At 36.8% G+C, this 26,752-nt stretch overlaps 1 protein-coding gene across 50 annotated transcripts in view; it reads right to left on the reverse strand.

The window, feature by feature from the left end:
- Positions 1-26,752, reverse strand: part of ABI2 (abl interactor 2) — a 67,063-nt gene that overhangs the window by 30,439 nt on the left and 9,872 nt on the right. For 41 of the 50 annotated variants that reach the window (XM_050900149.1, XM_050900138.1, XM_050900146.1 and 38 more), the window contains exon 2: positions 5,533-5,700. The exons of the other annotated variants lie outside the window; for them this stretch is intronic. In XM_050900149.1, the coding sequence (XP_050756106.1) occupies positions 5,533-5,700 (168 nt within the window). The remainder of the gene's footprint in view (positions 1-5,532; positions 5,701-26,752) is intronic. 50 annotated transcript variants of the gene reach the window in all.

A 26,752-nucleotide genomic window follows, 5' to 3' on the forward strand; every position in this document is an offset into this window, starting at 1 on the left:
GGAGTTGTGAGTACAACTGGTTTCCTTAAGGACTCTGGTGATCAGTGAGGCATGACTACAGTAACAAACAATGAAATGCATAAAACCTAATTAAAACTGAAGCTCATCTAATGGGAATTCTCTTGCATGATGATTCAAGAACATCTCTGTTACCTTGAATAGCTATGGAATGCCTAAGAGTATAAAAATGGCACCTAATTCTGGTACATACTCCTAAAATTTTATTGAAAAGCATTTTGCTGGCAGGTTTTTAAAAAATTTCATTTTCCGGCTTAGTAGACTACTGGAGTCATAAGATCTTAAGACACCTATAAAACAGCAGAAAGGAACACTGAGGTATTTGATTAGTAGAGAAAGGAACAAAGATTAACCTGCTACTAAAGAAAATGAAAACATTTATCCTCAACACACAGGTAATTATTGCCTCCAGTACTAGCATAAATCCCCTAAGTGAGACAGCAGAATGCTAGCAGAATGTTTATTCAGCAGTTTAGAAGCTTCTATTGAGAAGTTTTTGGGGTTAGAGCTGGACTAACAAAACATGTGGCTTGGACAGTCTGTCAGGACAAGCAGATGGGATACACTGTGCCCTTCTATAACTTAAAACACTGTTTTCTAACAAGAAATTTCAGAGTCCTGACAGCATTATTATGCCTTTTTCCCCCCATAGCTCCATTACCTTTGGCAAAAGCTTTTAAATGACAGTTTGTTAGAGGTTAGGCTCATTACTATCATCTTTTCATATGCTTTCCAAGATGACTGCAATAAGCCAAGGGATAGCTTAAGGGGAAAAAAGTACAAACCACTGCATTTTTTTCTATTAGGAATTTTCTGGCCATTTTGAAACATCAAGTTTCCATACTGAATTCAATAAAAACAGCCTCAAGATCTGTAAAGATTAAAATAGAAAAAAACATTAAATAATTTCTGGGATTCCAAAGTTAACACTATTTACCACTTCACTTAAAAGTCACTGAACTCAGAGCTTTGAGAAATATTCTCTTCTACCTGTAAGTGAAATTTCTCGAAGTATTAAGTTAGCACTTGTGCTGGTTTTGGCTGGGATATAGTTAATTTTCTTCATAGTAGCTAGCATGGGGCTACGTTTTAGATTTGTGCTGGAAACAGTGTTGATAATACAGGGATGTTTTCGTTACTGCTGGGCAGTGCTTACACAGAGTCAAGGCCTTTTCTGCTTCTCACACCACCCCACCAGCGAGTGGGCTGGGGGTGCACATGAAGTTGGGAAGGGACACAGTCGGGACAGCTGACCCCAACTGACCAAAGGGATATTCCAGACCATATGACGTCATGCTCAGCAATAAAACTAGGGGGGAAGGTTGGGCAGGGGGCCGCCACTCGGGGACTGGCTAGGAATCAGCCGGTTGGTGGTGAGCAATTGTTTTCATTTGCATCACTTCTCTTTCTTGGGTTTTATTTATCTCTCTTTGTTATTTTCCTTTTCATTACAATTTATTAATATCATCATTATTATTTTATTTCAATTATTAAACTGTTTTTATCTCAACCCACAAGTTTTCTCACTTTTACCCTTCTGATTCTCTCCCCACAACCTGCTGGTGGGGAGTGAGTGAGCGGCTGGGTGGTGCTTAGTTGCCAGCTGGGGTTAAACCACGACAGCACTTTGAAAGTCTAAACTGTAGTGAAATTTCAGAAATAAAAGTCTCCAGAAGCCTTGATTTCTTCCTCTTCTCAAAACATTCTAATTTAAATTTATCAACTTATTGTCAGTCTGTTAGTCTGGGCTTTTAAAATTCAGTTTTAAAAATCTTAGAAGAAAACATTGCTTAAATATAGCATTGCTGTGCTTTTATTTTTTTTAAATCTAATTTGATAGAATTCAAACAAACTAATTGCAAATTACCATGAAAACTGGATTATTACTTTAAAATGAGTAACTGTCTAATTTTGACATGTTAGAAATGTGACCTTAATTGCCTCAACTCAAGTTGTACAGAATTTATACACAAAGAAAGAGGTCATAATGACATAAAAATGCTGAAAAGCTAATTGCTCCATAAATCAGTAATATATACTGTGGAAAATTAGACTTGCATTACCGTTATGAAAGATTTTGGCTATTCTTGTAACTTGCAAGAATAAGACAACTGAAAATGGTTACAAGCCTTTACTGACTTATCAATGGAAGGTCCAAGTGAACTTCCCTGCAGAGACCAACCAGCTCATACATGTTGCTACAGTTCAGTGAAGCAACACATGCTGACTACAGAGAAGTTCAAGTCTGTGGTCTATTCAATACGTATTCTCACGGCCAGTAGCATGGGAGTCAGATTCTGTAAGAGGATGAAGCAGATTTCTCCATCACGCAGTGCCATTGGAGATAACTCATCACTATCGCTCATCTTTGTGATAACATGCTTATTTATATAATTAGCAGCAGAGAAGAGTTTTAAAGATGACCTTGCTAACTAAGAGTATTCTGTAACTAAACCTGAAAAAATATTTCCCATCTTACAAATATTAAAACCTGAAAATCTGCCAGATTAATTTAAAGAATTTGGACGTTAGCAACATATCACACTGTCTGCTAACTTGAAAACTGTAACACAATTTTTTTAACAAGTATAAATATTTACACAGATGATCTGTATTTAGGATTTAAATTTTCAGCCAAATATGAAACACTGCATGTCATCTAGTTCTGGACAAGGTTCAAGAAGGCAAATAAGAATAGATTCATCAGCTTTCAGACCAAATCAAAGTAATCCTAAATTTTAAACCAATAGGATTTAATCACTTGCATAAAAATAATTTCAATAGTAACGATTTCCTTATTCAGGACCCATATATAATCTGAAAAACCACAAATGATTATCAGCTTCCTTTTCAGCTCTTTGATTAAGTTGGCATTTAGAAGGAAACATAGAAAGTGATATAAATTGGCATTCTATCAATGAACAGAGAACTAGAATATTTTATCTTCTAAAGTTAATCACGTCTCTTCCAGTTTGAGCTACACTTAAACAAAACAAGCACTTTTGAAAAAGTTTTCTTACTAAGAGCCAAATGATTTTGCTCCCTTCTTTGGAGAATAAGTGGAATTCCAAATCAGAATTAAAAGCAGGATTACACATGCAGGTATCATAATTTGCATTAGTGTTTTCTAAACTTAAATATCAATACCTACTGACCAAAGTATTAATGCAATAATGCACTGTGAGCAGATGACAATTACCAAGCTGTTTTCTGTTCTACGTTACTGACATCATTTCAAGTCAGACTGACTGAAATCATAATCTGGCAACGAGGTTTTATACCATGAGGCATTTTAAGTGGTACTAGAAACAGTCCACTAAACTTTACACCCAACATAAAAAAGACTGAGCAAGTCTTCTGCAGGTTAGGCTTTTTCCAGGAGAAGTATAATCAAATTTCCTGAAAAGAAATCATTTATTACACAGAAACTGTGACAAAATAAATTCTTTTTTTAAAGAAAAATAATCACTGAAATTAAGACAGATAATATAACCATCTACAACATTGGTATCATGGGATGAAGCCATTTCTGAACATACCGAATTCAACTTAAAGCTCCTTGGATCAACACACTTCATGTATGTAATATCCAAAATTCAAATACTGTCTGCTCCTCTGATATCATTTCTTCCATGAAGATTTGGGGAGCATCCTACGTATGGATGATGCAGACTCAAAAAAAACCAAACCAAACCCAATTTTTAATTTTACAGCGATATTAAAAAAAAAACAAAAAAGAAAAAACAACCTTTTTTTTTTGGTTGTTCAAGTGCAGCCTGTGAATTTTGGCAGATACATCTTCATTCGGTGTTGGGCGTTGGTAATTTAGTGCTCCATTTTAAATAACTAGCCATTTTGTATAAATGCCAAAGACAATCTAACCTAGCATCTCGATCTGCATAAATCTCAGCTTCTCAGAAGGAAAAAAATTAAAATGCTATGGCCCTTTCCCCAAAACCTACTTTACAGGAACTGTGTGACAAAATGAACTTTCTACATCTATAAAATGCAAAATCCAGTGAACTCTGAATATTTTTATTCATATACTGTCTTTTGTGTCAGGCTCTCAAATAGTTGAAATACTTGTCAGCTGGCACTAGCCTGTCAAGAAGCACATACACACACAAGCACACACATACATATATACACTCACAGAGGCATATACACACATACACAGCATATATATAGCACATATACATGCACACACACAGAGTAATTTGTGACTTTTTCGGGGGGGGGGGGGGGGGGGGGGGGGGGGGGAAGAGTTGACTTGTCCATGGATTAACAAGCAGCATGTAGCAGAAGAAATCAAACTTCTCAGCTTATTTTTGAGGATGCAGTTGCATGAGATAACTGAGGCAACCTAATAGCGTACTACTACCAGAAGGGAAAATCTTGCCCACCCCGTCCTTTGCATCTGCTCTGGAATTCATCTGATCCCTCAGTGAGCCAATTCCGCCCATTAAGCTAGAATAAAATTATTCACTTCTTTTGCTGGTTCAAACCTCTACTAGCTTAGCAACCCTTTCAGCACCAGCAAGTTCAAGCTGCTTATTTCCTACCTTACACACCTCCTACTTTCAAATGTCTTTCTAAATACCACAATATTCTTTATTTTAATTTATGACATCATCACATGGACATCAAGAAACCCTAGCAGCCAAAATGTATTGGTCAAATAAGACACAAAATATTCAGTAAGGATGCCAACCAACTCTCCAGTAACAGAAAAACAGAAAGTGCTGTATCACTGCTCTTAATTTCTCTTTTAATCCATCATTGGCACGTAAACCTCCACTAAATCTATCATCCATCCTCAGCCCATTCTGGTAGTCAAAATTCTCTCATCAGTGTGGTGATGGGACATGGGTTCCTGATAATAGTAGCTTCGTTTATTGCTGCTCAGAAAAACTGCAAACAATGGCAGGAGTTCTGCAGCCATACACAAACTTGAAACATTGATTTTTGCCTTCTGTTCATGTCATTGCAAAGTACATTTTATTAAGAAAAGCCAGGAGCAAACTATTTTTGTCATCTATGCTTTTGTCATTAGATGCCAGTATTACAGCAACAGGAAAAGTAAAAAGATGACAAGTATTGTCTTCCACCATCCATTTCATATTTCTTTCTTTTAAGTGCCTGTAGCCAATAAATACCAAGTACAGTAAGTCACCAAATAGGAGTTGGAAAGCCTAATCTGTCCCTTAACATAATATTCTGATTTCTCCATTAGCGATTTTTCTGTGCTTTTCACTTATGCAGAATAGCCCCTCTCCAAACAATAAACTGGCCAAGAATACATTTATTCTCTTATCCTATGTAAAATGCTCACACTAACACAGATATACAATTACATAACAAGACCCATTCCCAGAATTAATATGAGAAGAAATGCATCCTTCTGTTTTAAATGCAACTATTATTCTCATTCACAAAATGTCAGGTAATAGTTTTACTTGCTATGTAATTTCAAGAACAAAGGGGGGGGGGGGGGGATCAGGAAAAAAGTCTCACTTGTGAAATATGGTTGATAGAAGATTCCATGCGTCGAAGTTGGGATGCCTGGATATCCAGCATTTGGAGAACATTGTTGGCCAAAGTGTTGATCAGATAGGCTACGCTTGCTAATGACTGGGTTGTGTAGGCTTTGGTTTCTTCCAGGGCTCGCTGCTTATCTGCTGACTAAAAGAAGAAATAAAAGGTTTATTTAGTAAAGTCTCTCACACAAAGATTCTTGGAATGAACTCCTTTTGCCGGTCTTTAAAGGACAAAGAATTATACAAGTCAAACTAATTCTACATCAAAGTTATCATTTCTCCTCCTTTCCATTCACTCCACAAAAGTTACTAACTTTGTATTTTAAGAGTTTCTATACTTTATAAAAGGAATTAAGCTAGTATACAACATGCTCATCTTTTCTTGAAATACTTAAAGCGCAACTTTTTATACTGTATTTTAGCAATAAACTTTAAAAGCACTCTGAGATACTTATTCTTTAGTTTTTCTAAACTTTGTACTATTTAGAACTATTTAGTTCTTCTAAACTTTGTACTTCAATTAGATCTCATAACAGCCTGCAAGGATCTGCCAAATACCATATTCCTCATCTCTCCCGATTATTTAAACCTGCAAGGATCTGCCAAATACCATATTCCTCGTCTCTCCCGATTATTTAAACCTGCAAGGATCTGCCAAATACCATATTCCTCGTCTCTCCCAATTACTTAGACCTCATTATTGCCACAAATGGTCACAGTGAATGAACTATAATTACTCCCTTAAAATGGCAGCTGAATAAAATGTGAGGAATCATTTTTAAAAAGAACAAGTCCATGTTTTCTTTTTAAACATGTTTTGTGCTTTTTCACATTGTTAGTATTTTCTTCTATGAAGAATTAGTATCCATTTTTCTAGCAGTAGAGCACATGAAATATTTAGGCCACCAAGCCAGAAGATATTCATTAGAAGTTTAAAAACATACATACATTTCAAACAACATTAAAAATAATAAGCTAAGAGTCTAGTTGTCAGGGTTCTGTGTTTCTCCTTGAATAATAGTTAACATCACTAAGACCTAATTCAGTACAAAGAATACAGATTAAAGCACTGGTAAAACATACAATTAAGATGCTAAGAAACTTTCCAGTTTCCAAGGCTTTGGAATACACTGAATTTCACTTTTAGGTGATCTTTAGCCACCTCACAGGCTGATGGTGCTGTTTCTAAAGGAACAGTTGACAAATGTTCTCTACTCCCACCTGCCATAATAATACTATATTTCATAATTTCCTTTCCTTTATATATTATTCACAGAGGTTGAGTATCAAGATTCAAGAAATGCGCTTTTGTTAGAGGGGGAATATAAAGTCATTCCATATCTTTCAGCACAAGCTGAATCTACCATCCATTTGGGATCTACCATGTACTTTGGGAAACACTGAAAGTAAGCATACCTCTATTTCAGGAAAATAATTCTTACAGCCCAAGATATTTCCTGAGACCTTGTAGTAAGACTCTTAAAAGAAGATTGCTAGCTTTCAAGAAAAAAAAAAAAAACCAACCCACACATGTAAACACGGACACAGGACCTCAATTAAACGCTCACATGAAAGATATTCAATACTTTTTCTTTCCTGGCAACCTCTCCTGTGTCCACAAACAACAATGGTAACTTGGTTGGCTTGTTGGCATTCCTTCTTCTTGCAGGCCACACTGGTACCACTTCCTAGTCTGCTTCTATAAAGGAGGATAGCAGCAGTTGCTGTTTAGCCGTACAAGAGCTCCCACGACAGTGCAGAAGGGGAGGAATGCTGCAGAAGGGAAGCATTCTTGCCCGGCTGTTTCTTCCCCATGCAGCAGACAAAACCAGACCCAGCAGCAGAAGGAACTGAAAATTTTAGGAGACAGCTTCTCAGGGCACAGTATGATGATGTTCCCCAACAGAGCACGCTTGTAAAGGCTGCCTTATATCCAGCTATAAAGAAGTTAGAGAAACGCTATCCCCAGACCCCATTTAAGAACTCATGACTTTTAGCCTGCTGGATAGCATGTCTTTTATATAAAGAGCTCCAAACTCAGCTTAAGGACTCCCAAATGAAGGAATACAGAGCTCTTTGCCTCTAATCTCACACTGTTGGCTTAGAAATGCACTCTTTCTTTCCCTCTCCCTACTCATAACCTCAGCTCAGTCTGCAAATATCACTACAGCAGGCATACATACTACTGGACACTTTCACAGCTATTCAAACAGTTTCTGAATGGCAATAATAAAAATGACCAGAAGCTTGTCAGTTTTGCTCTGCAGCTGCTGACGAAGTCTATTTATAGAAGCAGAAACTGCTGATTTACATTAGCACACTGTACATCCAGAATAGCTGAGTAGAAGCCAGCAAACACAGTATTTTTTCATTAATAGCCAAAGTGTTTGAGAACAAAAGGAAAACAATCTAACATTTTAGAAATTATGAGCTTCTGCTATGGTTATGCTGCTTAAAGAAGCACAAATATGAACATGTGTTCAGAGCTAGTCCTTCCACTGATGTAACCTAACAGCTGAATTCAAGTCACCCCCATTCACACCAGTTCAAACCAACAAGGAATTGCCTTCTCGATGTTCAAACACATTAAAAATTTCATAAAACAACAATCCTATAAACACATTTGGAACTGTTATTAGCACAAAACCCCTTTTGATTGAGAGGTCTAGTTTGTGTATTTGGCTGATAACCTGAACAACTATGATTCACTCTGCATGCCTTTATACGGAGCCCAAAATTCCCTTAAGCAAACTCCATTCATGCTTGGCACAGCAAAATCAAAGTTTGAACTTTCTCCCTGTATACTGAAAGATGCAGAATGTGTTGAATTTTCAAATTAAAATGACTATTTGAACCTACTATTGTCAAGCCATTTCACAACAACAAAAAAAATTAATTAATGACAGCATTTTAAAACAATCAAGTTTACCCTAAAAACTTTCAAGAGGTGAAAACTTGGATCTCACACAGCAACTAGGAAAAACAGTCTGGAATACTTATAGCAAATCTAAAGTTCCCCTGTGGAGATGTAATAATAAATGTCAGTTAAAATTTAACTTGAAATGGTAAGTTGTGTTTAGCACGAAATCTAACTTTTAATTTGGAAAGTAGATTTCCAGAGATGGTATCTTATCACATGCTCCTATGTAACAAGCTCCCCATGTATACTCCCAATGGACATCAAATTGTATTGCTTACAACTGCTGCCATGCTCAAACCGAGCAACGGATTTAGACAACTAAATGGTACACTGATAACTGAGTATGTAACTATGTAACTAAAGGGATTTCTGCAAATAAGATAATTATTTCAAGTTATCACTAAACCAAATTCAAACATAACCCTCATCAGACTAAGATTTGGTACTCTGATCTTCAGAACACCAAAATACCAGCCAATATGCTTCATACCTGTCTGTAACGCAGGCAAAAAGTTATTTCAATATCCACACCTACCAAAATTCTCTAGTGAAAGACAAAAATACTAATTTGGCCCTAATCAAACTGATAGCCTCTCTACAGTAGTTTCAGTAACCTATGGAATACTGTTTCTATGTAGAATATTGAAAACAAGAGAAACATATTCTGCTATGTTCATTATAACAACTAGCACTCACACACATAAAATTCTGCATGCCTATGAAAAAAGTGGACATCATAGCATCTATACATACACCACTCTTAGGGAAGCAATGCTTCCAGCTGTTAGATCAGCTTGATCTGTACTTTTTTTAATGGATATTAAATTTAAGAAATCAAAGCCATTGTTTGACAAATAAGTCTTCTACGACACTGCCAACATAGGCAGCCTCTCATTCCTAGTCCTAACACATCGATTCCATTGTGACAGTACTGTATTTGTAGGGCCGCATGGTGGATTGAGTACCTACTCTAGTTTACAAATAACCTAAGAAACAAACAGTTATTTTAAACTCCAGTCAATTCCATTATCTTTCCTGCCATGCAAACTTGCAAACACTTGCCCTAGCAAAACTAAGTAGATGCCGCAATGGAAGAGCAAACATGTTTACTGAATTATGGTTTGAGCAACTAATCCTGATATTATGGAGACTCAGGTTCTAGTTTCACCAGCAGTACCTGTGAAAGTAGAGGTCCCAAACACAAACTGCACACTCCCTTTGCTGTAGTGAATTAGACAAGGAGGTGAGTCCCAAATGAAAATTATCTGATTCATAAACCCAATTACGAGTTTTCCCTCATCCAAACCACTGCATAGCCACAGAAACACAAGGAGGCACACAATCAAGAATAAAGAGGGAAGAACTATCCAGAGTTGCTCCGCTTGCTAGAGAAAAGGAACAAGTGCTGGAAAGTAGACATCATTGCAGTTTTGCCAGCCCTCCACTACCTAAAATTTTTTTCGACAAGACCTGTGCACAGTGCCTCATTTGTTTCCCTTAATATTTTTCCATTAACTGTGTTAAGAATGGTGCTGCATCTCCACCTCTTAAACTTCCAGCTTTGACTTTTCAAACAATGTTAAGAAGATACTTGAGCATCACAGCTGGATCATCTTCACAGCCTTAAAAAGATAAAAAGTTTGGATCATTGATGTCTTCTGTGCCCACATTATCCAATTTACATGCAGCAGCTTCACATCTATTCTATCATTTTTCTCCACACAATGCACACATCAGGAGGTCCACGCTGAGTCACGAAGCGGCATCCTTTTCTCCTGCTCTCAGCAGTAAGTAAGAGCACCATTTTAACTCACCACAGAGAGCTCATCTGATGCTCCTGCCAGCCACATACTGGGTGAGGATGGTGTCAGCTACTATTGGGAGAGGCTACCTCTGCTGCAGCAGGAAGTGGTACCCCATGCACCTGGACACAGCAGCAGCCATTGCTCTGCCCAGCTCTCCCCTGGAGAATGTTTTCCATTTGTAGGAAGCACCCACTACTAAAACAGTTGTTTTGCCTCCTCCAGAAAACAAAACAAAACAAAACTATAGACTAGATGGAAATATTTCACAGGATGGATCCAGTTTGTGAGCTACAGCATAGACTACAGTGACTACTCTATACAAAGCTGGGGCTTTTAGATAACAGGAGATGAAAGTCATTCAAGTCAGCTACCAATGCACAGACTTCACATTCAGTCAGAAAAGGCATGTCTTACATACACAGTGCAATAGTGTGTGCTTGCTTTCAGACACTGGAGAATTATTAGCAGTTTCCACTGCCACACGCCAGTCCAAAGAAAGACAGACACAAAGTCTAACACAGCTCAGGAATGATGATACAAATGTTCACCTCTCATTTTTATATTAGATTGTATAATCCAAATTGCTAGCATTAGAAAGGATGTGGAATTCAATCTGCACTAAGTGCAAAGATGACTACTTTTCATGTAAGGATGCAGAGCCTAGGCATCACTTTTTCTAGCCACTCTGAAAGTTCCATTTACATAGCACAATTACATTACCAGATTTGAATAAGAAATGGCCTGCACTGCTGACTATGTAAGATATCCTTTTACTTTAGGAATTAAACTGCTCAATGTTTTTTCTCCTGCCTAGGGAAATACAAACTTTTGTATTTATACAAGCAATATAAAAACAAATTACAAAGAAGAAAAAATTCTATTGAATGGAGAGTGTGGGGAGGGGTTTATCTGAAAGTATCCCCTTCCCTTCCCCGTAACCCCTATTAAAAAAAACCCAAAAAACAGGGAAATATTCTCTGTGTCTGTGCCATGTTTGTTCTCTTGTTGTCGTGTTTTTACAGGAGATTTTATGAGGGAGCGGAAAAAGTGAAATGATTAGTTTTGCATAAAAAAAGAAAAGTATACAATGAGAGAATAAAACATGAAGTAAGGTATGCAAAATGCCAAAATAATTTGGCTATATGAAGAGCAAAAGGAAATCTTACATGCATATGGAGCACAAAAAGCAGGGCTAGAACGGCACCAAGAATTTAGTGCTTTCTCCCACCCCAAAGTGAGATCAGCCACAACATAGTGATAAAGTCTGTTATGCCACTGTTAAGAACTTGAACAATTTTGTACAAAAAGACAGCTGTTAATGCAGAAAGAAATTCTACAAGGAAACAAATGATGGAGGCAACATGAGCACTATAGTAAGATTTACAGAATATCAACCCAACTAGATGAAAGAAGAAATGCTACCAAATGCTATCAATGCTACCAAATTAGAAGAAAAGGAAAGACTTCAAAGACAGCAACATGTTAAAAAAGAAAAATACAGCTCTTATGAATTGAAAAGAGATAATTAAGAGAGGTCTGAAAGTGGTGCATGAGAGGAAAAGCTAAAAGCTGCTGGCCATTTAGTTGGATATTGTAGCTAGGTTTCTTTCCTGCTCTAGTTCTAAAAAAAAAATTATTTAACCACTAGTCATCATCAACTTGGAAGTTCCAAGTTTTCAGTTGGGCTAACAAAACTTATAGAACAAATTCTATTAGATGAGCCAAAAAGTCTGGACCTATGAGTTGATAAAGAAACTGTGTTTCTTATTACAAAAGATTAACACAAGTTGTTGCCTTTAATATCAATATGACAAAAAAAAAAAATTCTTCCAAGATTAATACTTAGTGTTGAATTGAGAGAGGAAAAAGAGCTTTTCATTCCTGAGCCTACTATCACTCACAACTAGCCTAAACCTAAATATCTCTTAGAAAAAGGAGTTCTGAATGGAAAAATCTCAATTCATACTCAAATCAACTCTTCAGCGTACAATGCATTTACGCAGTAATATTTATGTGCCAAAGTGGAAGCTGAGGTTAAACAGTTTGACATGGGACTAACTACACTGAAAGGTGTGTCCAGAATCTAATAGTCACTTCCCCAACATATACAGCATCTCTTGTTATTGTTCAAAACAGTACTGTTTAGTGAAACAAAACTCATATTTAATATATGTGACAAAAAATAACAGTGAAATTTTAAGAATGAGACAGAAGATCAGTTTCATTTAATCAATATAACAGTTGTTTCTTTTGATTACTGTTAATACAAACTCAAGTAGGCATTTGTCTTAAGACCAGCAAGCAAAACCCCTAAGGTTTCTGCTGAGGTTGCATCAGCTTCAAGAAGTCTCAAGAACAAAAGCTGCATGCCACAGAGTTCAACAAGCTTGCAGTATTCAGTACGAAATGTGCCCAAACTGCGATACTGACAAAGCACACTTCAGTTTTCCTGTAAAAAATAGAAGATTGAGCTCTTATATCATCCTTTGCATTTTAATTGTTGCTGAATTCCTTGAAGTTACTGAAAGCCTCATACATAATTAAATATTTGACACACATTTATTCAACTGCACAGATGGTATTTGCTTAGCCCATCCAAGTGCTTTCTGAGGTCCTTTCATAAACTAGAAAAAATGATTGAGAAAACTGAGCATCATTAAACCAATAATTATGCCAAATCATGCCAAAAGTTACATAACTGCCAGTGAAAAATACAATAGCTTTCTGTTTTAAGAAGCTACCTCATTAAATACTTACTTGCTAAAGAACATCCCTTACTGCTTCTTCACTACCACAACTGCTCATTCCCAGCATGAAAAACATGTACCATACAATTCGTAAGTAGTTGGTCTATAACATGCAAATGAAACAAGCATGAAAAAGCAGAAGCAATCACTGACATGTTGGAACAGAAGGAAATGAGGTCTCCCAGAGCTCCTGAAAAAATAAATGCCATAGAACTATCAGAAAACCTCAACATTTCCCTTTCGGATATGCAGGAGGATCCATGTATTCTATTAGTACATTGAACACACGGGGAAACTCAGTCTACCTGTTCTTTAGTATAACCAGAGCTCCAAAGTACTTGGAGTTGAGGGTAGATTTTTTTGTTCTCTGTCAACTGTAATACTATAATCTCTAAACTATTCATCTCTACATGTAAACATCTTTCTCTACATAATTGTTTATTTGTCTAATTATTGCTGTTATTATTTTAGGAAGAGGGAGGGCTAGCTTGATCGCTTCGTGACCCTACTCCAATGTATACACATTTATTTTAAAATTAAGGAGAGGTGGTAGTCATCTTGCCCATTTACATGTACTCTACACCCTAAACATCATGAATTAATGAAATGCTAAGAAACATAAGCAAACAACATTTCAGATATGAATATGGGAAACACTTCTTTGCACATACCCTTCCACAAGCCCACTGATAAGTTCTCTGACAACTTTCTATTATTCTGTATTCAAAAGAATACACAAGCAGCAAGTTAAACTGAGACCACACAACAGGGGAAGGAACAAGATTAATGGGACTGGTAATTTGGCATACAACTTAGTAGAAATGGTAGCTCTACACTTTGGAGGTAGACTATTTTTACTTCACAGTAATTTTAACATGACCTTATCTGGACAGCTAACTAAAGTAACCTACTTGACAACTCTTTGTCCCATCTGTGAATAATGGAGCATGTTAGTCTCCTAGTGACACGACTCTTTTTTTATTAGTGAACTACTCTCAGAAGTGACAATACACAATGCAAGAATCAGCACTACAATGAAACCTGAGTTGTGGGTGGACCATCCAGGCACAGACACAGGTTACAGTCAGGCACCTAAACCATCCCACCTTATAATCATCTGTCAAACCGAAAAGTACATTTCTTCACAATTGCATCCAAAGTCTCTACTCAACAGAATCAAAGCATTTAACTTGCTGTTCACACAAAGTGCTTTTAAAATTTAAACACCTTTAAATGTGAAGTTACTGAAGTAAACTCTTCTGAATACAACTCAAAAGAAATGGGATTAGGACTACTCTCATAGTACTGTGAATTCTGTATATTCTAAATCTAATCCAACACATCACCTTTTGAACTGAGATCACACAGTAACCTAAGCACAGCAATCAACAAAGCTGTGTAAGGAACTTGGGCATGTAGGCCAAACATAATCTTTACAGAATATACCACTTTTAGAATTAAGAATGCATCAAAACTATCATTAGATTTCATAATTCAAACAACATTCGAAGAGCAAGCAATAAATGTGGTATTTAAAAAAAGAAAAGCCATTTCCAAATGCAAGGTTAACTGCATTCATCATGTTCCACTGCTACGAATATAAATATAAATAAGGTTATTTCCATTTTTATAATTAAATTATGATTATAGTCTAGCTTAATTTATCTGCATACTAATAACAAGCATGTTAGCTGAGGAATATACTCTTAGTATTCATACTTTTGTGAAGTCTTTGACGTTAGGTTGTTCTGTTTTTCAGAGTACTAAAAAACTGTAATGATGCACTAAATGTCACTAGAATTTCTTGATCGTAAGTGTGACTTCCTAATTTTTAAGCCAGCTGAAACTCAGTGTCAATAATCCGCTGCAGTCAGTAGTATCAGCTCATTCACATTAAGCTGAAGTCTTTTGTTTTTGTTGCAGTTGATTCATTTGATATTTTCATTTCTGTACTGAGCCTCAAAATGCAGGTTTGATTAGCAGCTAGGAAAGCTACCTTTCAAAGAAATATACATGAAGCCTAACCTCCTAAATGGAAAAGCAGCTTTTTAAAATACATACTGCATTCAAGGCTGCCAGTAAGGGCAAAACTAACTCACTAGTTTGAAATCTATGACAAGAATATCAGTCTACTGCACCCAAAAGAAAAAGATAACAAATGATAGCTGTGGACAAGCGCAGCTTCCCTGACATCTAATCACTTGCACCACTGTTTTCATGCTGCCAGCATCATTGCAACAAATCTGTCATGTTTCCCTTAACCATCACCAGGATCAAACTTAGTATTTATTTCCATACATTCACAAGCACAGACGACCAGTTTTCACATGCAAATGTCCTGCTCCCACCAAAACTGGCAAGTTCCTATTTGAAAGTAGAGCCAAAGTCCTGTTTATGCAAAAAAAAAAAACCAAAACAGGGCATGCTGCATTCATATAAACCTACTAGACAAGGTTATAATCAAGTTTGTTCAACACAGAAATAATATAGTTTAAAATGACAGATCACAAGAAACTGAACAGCATGATAGCATCCAAATGTGTTTACATCTCAGATGTAGTTAACATGTAGTTATATTAATAGTTATTCATCACTGCTTTACAGCATCAGACGTAGCTCTTCTTAATAAGCAAGCAGCAGTGAGAGAAACCTATTCCCCATGAGCATTTAAGACTCACTGCTCATTCTGTTAATCAATGCAGGCTTCACCTTACTCTGTTAGCTCTTTTGCAGCAACACAGCTGAGAAGTGGATCATTTTCTAGTTCATACAACAACATAATTATTATTAGCGTTTCAAATACAAGGCCAATTTGGGCTTTAATACCAGTACAAAATCAACATATTTGTGGCCATAAGAGACTAAGCGAATACAAATACACTGAACGAAGAACCTCAGAAACAGCAAAGATCTGCAGGCTTAACTCTACTATCCCATGTATCTGCTGTTCTACAATTCTTCATTCACCAAGGACGCTTTAGTGTGCAGTTTTCACTGAGTGTACAAGTAAAAATCATTGATTAATTCAATTCAACTCAAATTTGATTTTACAGCTACTTGATAAAAATAAAACAAGTCATTGTAGCATTTGCAAAAGTTACTTTTCAGATGCAAAGTGGCCTTCAGAAGTTTGAACAAACTACAATCATACAGTAATTACATTCTGCTGTACGAAAAATGTTATTTGCACCAATTGTTTTCTCCTTAGCAGTATCAGATGAACAATTTTCTCTCTCTCTCTCAAGAAATCTGGCAAAATCTACCATTTCTAAGAAAGGATGTCTATTTCAGCTTCCCAAAACATTATCCAGTCACAGGGGTTTATGTAACATCTGAGTTATTTCCCAACTTTGCCAGTTTCTTCATTCCACTATAAATTCTCAATTCAATTCATTAAATACCAATGACTGAGGCCAACTAACGGCTTTAATTTAGAATCACAGGCAGAGTTATCTGTGGCAGTAGAAGCAGGTTCTGCTTTCAAGTGTTCACTGCCAGACATTACAATCTCATAGCAAGAAAAGCTAAGTAGGACGTGCAGCTATGTCATCTACCATCACAGTTTATAGCCTAATGTACTAATGTCATCAGTCAGATGGCAGGACAGCTTGTAATTGCCGGAGTGTAATTGCAGCATATAAGGGGAAGCTATACACCCTATTCAGCCAATAGCTCCCAAAAGAGAGGCAGGCAAACGTGGAAATGACACCCGCATCAGTCACCACAGCTACATCAGGCTGCCACTGAGCTGTGTTGCAGAGTCCCATTTCACTAGGCACTGTAAAAAGGAGTAAGGTAGCCCAAGGAACACAAGCTGCTGGAAAGCCTTTGCTATCTGTCCACAACAAATACAATCCTGTTATCCTCAGAACTCTTCCCACATTGTCAAGCCAACTAACACAAGTCTTTCAATTGCCATTCACTGTCTCTACTTCCTCACATGAGCACGCCTCAAAATTTCATCATTCCAGAAGTTACTATATTTTAAATTAGCTACCTTTGATAACTACGGCTAAAAAAAGCTTTAAGAGAAATAAAGAGACATAGCTAACAGGTAACAGGAGTATGCCATTTCAAAGATAGTAGATAGAGGGCTTAAACTAACTGAGGGCATGAATTTGCACAATCACTCTTCCATTTCTAGGACATAACCACACTTGGATTACACAAATCCCTTCACAGTGATCAGTTAACTCTAAATTTGAAATTATTCTTACTTGGCACTTTTTAAAGCTGCTGCCAATTCGGACATACTGAAAGAAACAAACTGTCTTCAGATACATGCCCACAATCTGACAGAACAAAAAAAATTCTTTTATATAAAAAAGTAGAGATCAAAATAAGAAACCTTCACACAACAGTTGCAACATACAATACTCCTCTAGGAGGCAAAAGAACCATTGGCAGCGTACTGGAACTCCAAAACCTAGAGATTTATGCTCAAATTAGCAGAGCCTGGGAGAGCTGCAGTGGCAGTTTATCAGCTCTAAAGCACAGAACTAAAAAATCAGAAGAGGCTTCCCTGCATTTCTCCATGAAAGGTTCCCCAATCTCTCCCGCTTTCTTTTTTTGCTTTTAAACAAACAAACAAACAAACAAACAAACAAACAAACAACAAACAAACAAACAGGACAGCCTTCCTTGCCTATTTTAGAACCATCTAAAGGCCAAAGTCTCCGGCTCCTCCAACGCTACATCATCACACATGCCAGAGTCCTATCACCCAAAATGCACATTTGCACCTTGTTACATGACCAGACACAATATACTCGTCTGACTGAAAAATCACAACAGTCCACACAACTCACAGGCCTTTTTCCTTGCCCTCATTGGAAGAGCTTGCCAGAAAGAGAGCAGAAGCAAGCAGACAACAGGTCGATTTGTTCTTGATATCCATGTTCAGCCTGCTGAAAGCTGACCTCTGTTGTACTACCCATCTGCTGAAGGTGGTTGTAACACTCAGTGATAACTCAACCATAACTGAACCAAGGATGAAGACTAACTATACAAACTATCATGATCCACAAAAAGAAGTGAAAGAAAGTTAGTAGAAGTTCACTCTGAAAACTGCTAAGCAAAGCCAGTGCCTTCATATTCAATAGATTTGTTCCCTATGCACCCCGAGAGCTGTATCTGCTCACTTTTTTGGCAAAGAATGTTTTTACAACCTCTTGCTCCTGTTACCATAGCACTGGACAAAACACAATATTGGCAGTGAGAATGGGATTCTAGCCTCTTATGCAGAGACTGTTAGCCAAACTCTAGATCTCTGTTCTGCACTCCTTGAGTAACTAGTGAACATTTTAGAAATATAAGAGTCATGTCCTCAAGAGAGGAGTGCCAGCCTAATTCCCAAGGGTAGACTGCTAGAAATACGAGGTTTTCAGAAGTTTATCAATTTTGTTCATGTTTGTAATAGAGTTGTCAACACATAAAAAACCAGAAGGTTGCAGGAGGCTTTTCATTTTAACTACACTCAAACTTTGCTATGCTGCTGCAATTTAAGAATCTCAGAAAATAAGCAGGAAAAAAACCTTTTCTGCAGGCACTATAATTAGTAGTTTTTCTCTTTTTCCCAGTTTAACCAGCAGTTTTGGTCCAGTTACTTCAAAATTAGAAGTAAACTTTCTGTCAATTGCTATGTAGCTCAAGAACAGCAAGCAAAGTCACTACATTCAACCTGCAGCATATAACTTAACACCACAGCATCAAGTTTTCTGTAATTATTTCCAGTGAGATCTGTATTTTACACACACATTTTCCTAAGCATGACCTACTTTCACACTAATTGCAGTGCTTCTTGTCCAGAAAGAGACTGTTCCATGCAAGCAGTAACTCAATTTTTTAAAGCAATATAAGGACATTTTACATGCATAAAAGGATGTGCATTTAATCTCCCATATTAACTACACTGCAACTGTAATGCAGTCATCGCCACACAATTTAAATACTACTTTTTTTCTGCAAATTAGCCAATTACTTATTTTAAGAATTAACAAGTATCACATTGAGGTATAAAAACCAATATGCTTGATAAACAAATCCAACTTGGGCAAAGTTTTTCTCCACATACAGTAATTCTTACATTCCCCAGACTGGAAAACACTATGACAGTGTTGCAGGTCACAGAATCATTTCAGAATTTCTCTCTAGCAATATGGAGAGTTTTCCATCTACTAAAGAAAAGCCAGAACTTGAAACACATGATCTACAAGCTGTAAGGGTCTTCTTGCTTAGCTACAAAGGACCATGGTTCAGAACATCAAGTCAGGATGAGCCTGAAGAGACTGTATTTTTCTGAAAATTCCTCCAGAACGATATCAAGGATTTCATACTGTGAATGTTTAAGACTGCTGTCTTAAAGCAAAGCATTGACATTACCTGATAGCCAAAATAATGGAACTGGACATCTCAATAGAAGCTCTGTGAATTCTACATGGTTGTTTTTACTCGTTCACCCAGAGAAAGTAGATTATGTACCAAATACTTTCTTTGAACCAAGAGCATAGGAGGTTAATAAACTTAAATGAACACGACTAACCCCATGAGAATGACAGCAATACCAAACAAGAGTTTCTATTTCTAAAAAGTTTAAGTTCCTTTGTTCTAACATTTAAATGTCAGTTGAAGACAGCACTTAACTATAACTCGTATGAATGCCACACAAAATTACATGCTAAGGCTCTTTGAAAAACACAACTTCAGCAGTATCCCAGTCAACATCCAGAAGCAAATCTCTAGTGCAGGACCTTGTAGAGGCAGCAGCCAAGGACATAGTTCCATCAGCATACCTTGCAAAGAATCAGACAATCAAGTTATTTGGGATCCAGCACAAGATAGAGCTCTGTAAACTTGACAGCAATTATAGAATGAAAGATAAGCAGCACATACAATGGCACAAGAAGTTCTACCAAGTCTGTCCCGAAAAAGCTGGTTATCACAAAAGCTGAAAGGGTGCTTCAGAAAAGGACATATGAATGAATCAGACAAGGCCTCTGAAAGCTGTATAGAGCATCTGCAATGCCCAAAAATTAGCAGCTGCCCATCTTTGCACATGTATTAATGAAGTTCCAGACCTCAGCTTCCACTAAAGAACATTTTTAACCACAAAAGCACTAGCAGGGACTATTTTAACATTATTTCCCCAAAACAGGCACATATTTTTTCTTTCCTCTGTTTGTCTAATGTGAGCCAGATTTCCACCAGGCCCTTTCAGATTTGTTCAGATACTAATTTCTGCACGTACTGGTGCTATTCTGCCCAAGACCTGTATAAATATCCCTTAGTCACTCCTATATCAACGAGGACACATTTTTTTAAAGCTATGGAACACCATTTTTTTTTCCAATCAATATTTATAGAGCGGTAAGAATTCGTATTGGACAGACAAGACACCATCTGTCACAGACATCTTGGCAGAAGCTAAAAATGTACTGCTATTTTTCCCTACAACAGCCACATCCAGAGTAGCCCAATAAAACTTAAACTCAGAACTTCCATGAAGTAAAGCAATCCATTATTATCCTCACCTAACAAAATTCCTACTAATGAACTCTTTCAGATGCAATAGTCTTAAAAGTCAATTTTTACAGATAATTTTCAAAGAAAAGTCATTCTCAAATAGGGAAACCCCTTCCTGCTATACAATCTAAATTAGGTCACAAATTAACTTTAATCCTGCAGTTAAGAATTATGTTGCTCCCCATATAGGCCAGATTTCATCATATCCAACTACAGCAGCAATACCAGATAGTTTTATGCATTCTGGTAACTTTCACAATGGCAAGAGCTCTCAGCCATAAAACACATCACTAAGGATGCAAGTATTACATGCAGTCTTGAAGCCAGCCTACTCAAACTGCACCAACAGCATGCCTGCAACTTACAAGCATACCTATAAGCACTATATTGTAATGTAGTGACTACTCACGTCATTATGCTTAGATAGCGTAACAGTGTTACACTGAAGTTACAGAAATGAAAGATTATAGGATAAAAATAGCAAGTGACACTGGAAACTTGTGAAAGAACACCAGATTCCTCTCACAGCAGTTTTGTGCTGCATTACAGGATATGAAGAATCCCCACCTTTCTGTTTACATTCACCATAATTATGACACAGAATGAAAGTCTCAAACTTCATTTATTCACCCAATTTCACCAGCACTCTTGTTCTGACAATTCTGAGCTCTTCATTGTCACAAGAATAGAAACATTAGAGAAATGTAACAACAAAATAAGATTTCAAATGCTGAATGCCTTTTTCTAGGTCACAAATGGTTCTCTTGCCTCGCATTCTTTCATTTTTTTTATGTGAATTCATTTGTTTTCAAGTTGTCCTAACAGATTGTTACAACTGTATATTCAGCAAGTTCTACTACCATCAGAAAAAAAGGACTTTTCTCTATACCCTAATGAATTAAAGTGCTGCACAAATGACCTTTTCATTTGACAAAACATGTTTAAGTAATATCACCCCTCTACCTATCTAGCTATGGCAATAAATAAAACTATCCTGGAAAGGAAAGAAGAGTTTCACAATATGAATGACAGAGAGGTTTTAAGACAGAGGCACAGAGAAAGCAGGAATTTTCAAGCTGCTTTTTAGACAAGCAATTCTCCTTCATCTTGCAGACTGCCCTGACAACTGCATAACCTCTAATCCTCCACCCTCCTCGACACAGGCAATCGGCTTTTTTGTAACACTCACCATCTTCCAGTCATCTTACTCAACAGCTTGTCCCTAAAACACAGGAAATACCACCCTTTTTCCCCCCTACATTCAGCAGAAGAAACACATGCAAACAATTCTTGAAGGACTGTGTTCAAACACAGCCTTAAGTGCCTATGAAATCCAGACCAAAAGGTCCTTGGAAAAAAGCTCCTTCCACTCTGTTTGTAAACAAAAGCAGTACTTACCCTGATTTGTAAAGCATGAGATCTAGAGATGAAAAGCACCACATAAGAGTGGTGTTACTTAAAACCAGAAGAATTAGGTAGAAGAAGCTGACTGCTCAAGTTGTGATTTGGTTTGTGCAGAAGCATGTAATGAAAAGAATGGCATCTATTTGTTTCACCACCAAAAAAAAAAACCCTGCAGTTTGACAAACTAACGCAATATATACAAAACAAAAAAAACCTGAATAGTCCTCGCATTTCAATCTCCACAGCTTAACATCTCCATCTCCAATAGAACCTAAACAACAAATACCATTTTCAGAATTTTGGCCTTTCGGAGCTGCCCTGGGAGTTTCATTGAATATAGCATTTACCATGGGGTAATGCCAAGAGGCCTGAAAACTAACGTCAAATCAGTTCAAAAAATACCACAGGAAGACTATCATTTCTCTCTCTCAAAAAGAAATACGCATTTTTGGTCCCCTTTATCAGAAGGGGAATTGAAGTCGTACCCCTATAGTAACTCTGCAGTAGACCCCCAAACCGAACTTCAAATCTGAAATTGGTGCTTTATCTCCATAACACCTTTCTTCTTCAAATGATAAAACACATCACACTGCTTATGGAAAAAGACAGGTCCACAGAAACTCCTACTGCTGCCAGTATCATTGTGCAGCCTCAAGGGTGGCACAGAAAATGGAAGAAAATGATGCTTGGTTTTACAGTTTGGTTTTTGGTTTTTTTTTTTTTATAATTCATTTAAAACTGAAAAGGAAGAATTTCCTTAAGTACGTTTTTCATTTTTAAGATATCATGTCACACAGAAAATCTGATTTGAGATTATACGCTGAATATTAAAAAGTTGAGCATGCTGCTTATAAAAGAAGCTAAATTTAGTAAAATACAATACTTTGAACCTTCAGCAGGGGCAAAGCAATCTCTCATTCTTCTCTGCATCCTTAACACAAGATACAACTAAAAAAAGTTAAGAAAATTTCATGGAAGGTGAAACACAAGGAAAATATTAGCTTTTGTTCATCATAAGAAAATAAGCAAAGGCAAGCCCCCTTCTCTTTATAGTACTTTTAAACACAGCCTTTCCAGAGGACAATTTGATTATTGGCACTATATTCCCCACTTGTTCATTTCATGAAAAATTTCTTTTTTTATGTAGGTATAAATGGTTAAATAATTTATACCTCTGCATTAATTATCCATCTGTTGATCGAGTGAGACAATTCATAAAAGCCTGTCTTGCATAATACATACAATTTGTAAACCTTACTTAAATGAGGGGTCTTAATATGCTACAAATGTTTACAACAGGCTCATTACAGTGAAAATTTTTGTTTTCAAGGATCTCTGCATTTGGTATATATTATTATAGACTTATGTATACAAATGAGAAAAACAAAAATAAGACTTTTATCCCTCCCTCTTGCTCCAGTCATCAAAACTGGATTCGCCCTGTTGTATTTGTATTATATATCAAATTACTGACTAAAATAAATGTAAAGACTGCATATGTATTTAAAAAATCTAAAATTTAAGTTTTAAGCAGATCACAACATGGTAATGATTTACAATAGTTCTATTAACTCATCCCATCAAGTGGTTATAGAAGTGTCCTCAATTTGGAAATAGTTTAAATTAACTATTATCACCACCAGACAAATATAACAGAGATTCAGAGTCTACAGATAACTTTTTACCTTCTATTATGCAAACTGATTGATTCATACAGATGCAGACACAGTCAGAAAGAATTTCTTCTTTCTTTTAGGAGAGGGCTGCTCTTATGACAATGCATTGAGAACCTGACAAAAAAGGCTGCAAAAACAACATCCTCACTAGTTTAGGCTGACTACACACTACTCTTTCATCCAGAGTTTGCTCCTCGAAGCTTCTGCATGCTTAATCATTCTGCCCCTTCTGAGAGAGAGTCACTCCATAGGCATCATTTCCCTAAGGACAGGAACACAAATAGGCCTAAGGCTTTCAAGATAACTTCTGAGATCACCAACAGCTGGACAAAGTGAGAAAACTGAGAAGTATATCAGAAAACACTGCACACTGATTTATCATAAATAACAAATAAATGTAATGTCACAGTTTTATGCTTCTCTACAACTCCATTCACTCCCAGTTCTCTAGTTATTAGCCATGGTGGGAAAACCCAATTAATTTCACTAGCACCATTTCAGCACTCACATATATACTCCACCACATAAAAATCTTTAGTCCTCTTTCCCACAAATGAAATCTATCTAGATCTTACTTAATTGACATGAGCAACTTGACACATTAATTTCCTCTCTTTGGATGGCCAAACCAACGCCAATTTGTGCAGTAAGCATTTCAAAGGATACAGGATATATGGTATTCAGGATACAGAAAATATGATATTAAATAGAAGCAATATCCCCAATAATCCAGTGAAACGGATTACAGTGGACAATACAAAACACTTCACATAATGGGCATAAAGCTCCATCATGGACAAATTCAGAATAAATGCAAGGCAAAAACATATGAAAAAAAGATAAAACTGCTTATATTCTCAATATTTATTTGAAATGTCTAGCCTTTTTTAGAATACCATTAAATCCTGAGCCTTAATTCATAGCAATAATTCCACAGATTACATTAAAGTAGCATTACCTATCAAACTAAACTTAGCATCCATGTACTTTACCCAAGAAAAGTGGAAAACCAGTGTACATAGTTCATACTCTTTACAACATTATTTGTATATTCTTATAATTTCTTATTTCTCTGTCAAAAATAACAGCCTCTTTTTTGAGGTTATGCTCATACAGGCATTTTTCAATCTCTCTGATGTCTGTCATCCACCTCAGCCTCCTATTCTGCTGTTAGCAGTGTGGGGGATAAGAGGTTGGCTTTTGTTTTTACTATTTCTCCTTTTAGATATATTTATAAATAGTGAAAATTACTGTAAACTTTCCATAATGGCATGGTATCTTTAGTATCCTATTATATAAGAGTTTTTTTTCTCCTTTTAGCTAAATACTTTGTGCTTGTTCCCCCCCGACACTCTCCAGAGAGATAAATCTACGTTAACTGATTCAAGATAGCCATTTGATTTGGGATATTTAACATATTTACATTTCCCACAAGTTGCAGCAGACCTGTGGTTTTTACCCAATAAAAAGCATAGATGGACAACAAACTTTTGCACTTTGCAGGAAACATTCTGCCTCACATATAAAGCTATAAACAAGCTCCACTTCTCATGCCAACTTACAAACTTGCCACCTAGTTAAAAAATTAGTGAATCACAAACTCTGCAATATCCAACAGCTCTCAAACTTACAGTTTAAAAAGACACACTTCAAAATAATTTTGAGAATTTGCACTATATATTCAGCGAACACATACTATTTAATGATTATTATTAAAGCAAATCAAGACAAATTAGTGTGCTTTGAATTCATACTAGACTACTCACTAGCAAATGGCTTTGTATATTTTGTTTGTTAAACAGACTAAAATTTTCTCTTTGAAAAGAGAAAGACTCAAAAATACTATTTCAGCTATGTTTATATATCCCTGTCTGCTACGAACAGCAGTATCAAGAACAGACTTTGATTGTTCTATGAGACAGACTATACAGAAAGACAAGCACCAACTCTGCTTTCAAAAGTCACGTATTACCTAAAGGTTATCTGTCATGACCCTTTCATGTTTAACAAGTGTCAGCCCATACTGCTCACAGTTTTCACTGGGGGGGGGAGCAGAAACAACACCTGACACTTTCACTACTAACCTTCAGGCCCAAAGAGCAGCACTGCTGCTGCACAAAAGCTTGAAATAACCAAGTTTGATGCCTGATATCTCGAAGAACTTCTCTTTTACCTTAGAATAGTCAATCTAACAGCTCACTGCCCTCAGCAGGGATGGTCCCACTCCTTCCCTACTTCATTCCCCCCTCCTCCCTCGCTTCACACTCCCACTATCACTGAGCAAAGCAACGATGTTTTCTTGTCCTAGTTAGTTTTCTGTTGGTTTAGCTAACCGAACAGGCTCACAAATGATAAGGACCAGACCCAGGACAAGGATATAGTTAGAACTAGAAACAGAAAGATTTTAGATCAGCTCAGCAATACTGGCCCTAAACAGCAGCAAAGCCTAATATTTGCAGCTTTTCACAGGCGCTGCTTTAATTTCTAGCCACCTGACATTCCAAAGGTTTCTAGGGGGGTAACAGGAAGAATTTATGCACTTAGCAATTTTAAATGCAAGTTTCCAAATCTACGAAAAACAGTCTTTTTCAGGATGGTCCAGCAGGCAGCCCATTCAATCTCAACACTTCAACACTGCACAAGCCTGTTAGGGCAGGCCTTCATAAATCTCAATCTGAATGCCTCTTAGTATTCCTGCACCCAGCACAAAAATTTAGAGCCACTGCCAGAGCCACCCAGCTGGTAATGCACTGGACAAAGAGAAAATTGCTATCTGCTCTCCATTGCTGGAAAGACTGAGGCAGTCTTCTGAAACCCCCAATCCCATCAGTGAAACTTTATATTTAACACTGACAAGCAAGTGAATATGTTTTTCAAACCCTCCTCTCATAAGCCACTCAAAAGCAAAAGTTCCTAATTTTTATTCTACGTGGCTATGATAGAAAGATTTCCTGCAACGCTAAAATCCAAATTTAAACCACTTTCTTCTCCTTCCTTGAACCCAGTGAACCTATTTATATTAACACTAAAAAACAAAACCTCAGAGAAATTCCTGCAAGGTTTATCCTAATCCTTTACCAAAAAGATTCACAAAAAAAGAATAACAGAAACTAATACCTGCTTT

This window comes from Gymnogyps californianus, chromosome 7 (assembly GCF_018139145.2).
Source record: "Gymnogyps californianus isolate 813 chromosome 7, ASM1813914v2, whole genome shotgun sequence".
Lineage (NCBI taxonomy): Eukaryota > Metazoa > Chordata > Aves > Accipitriformes > Cathartidae > Gymnogyps > Gymnogyps californianus.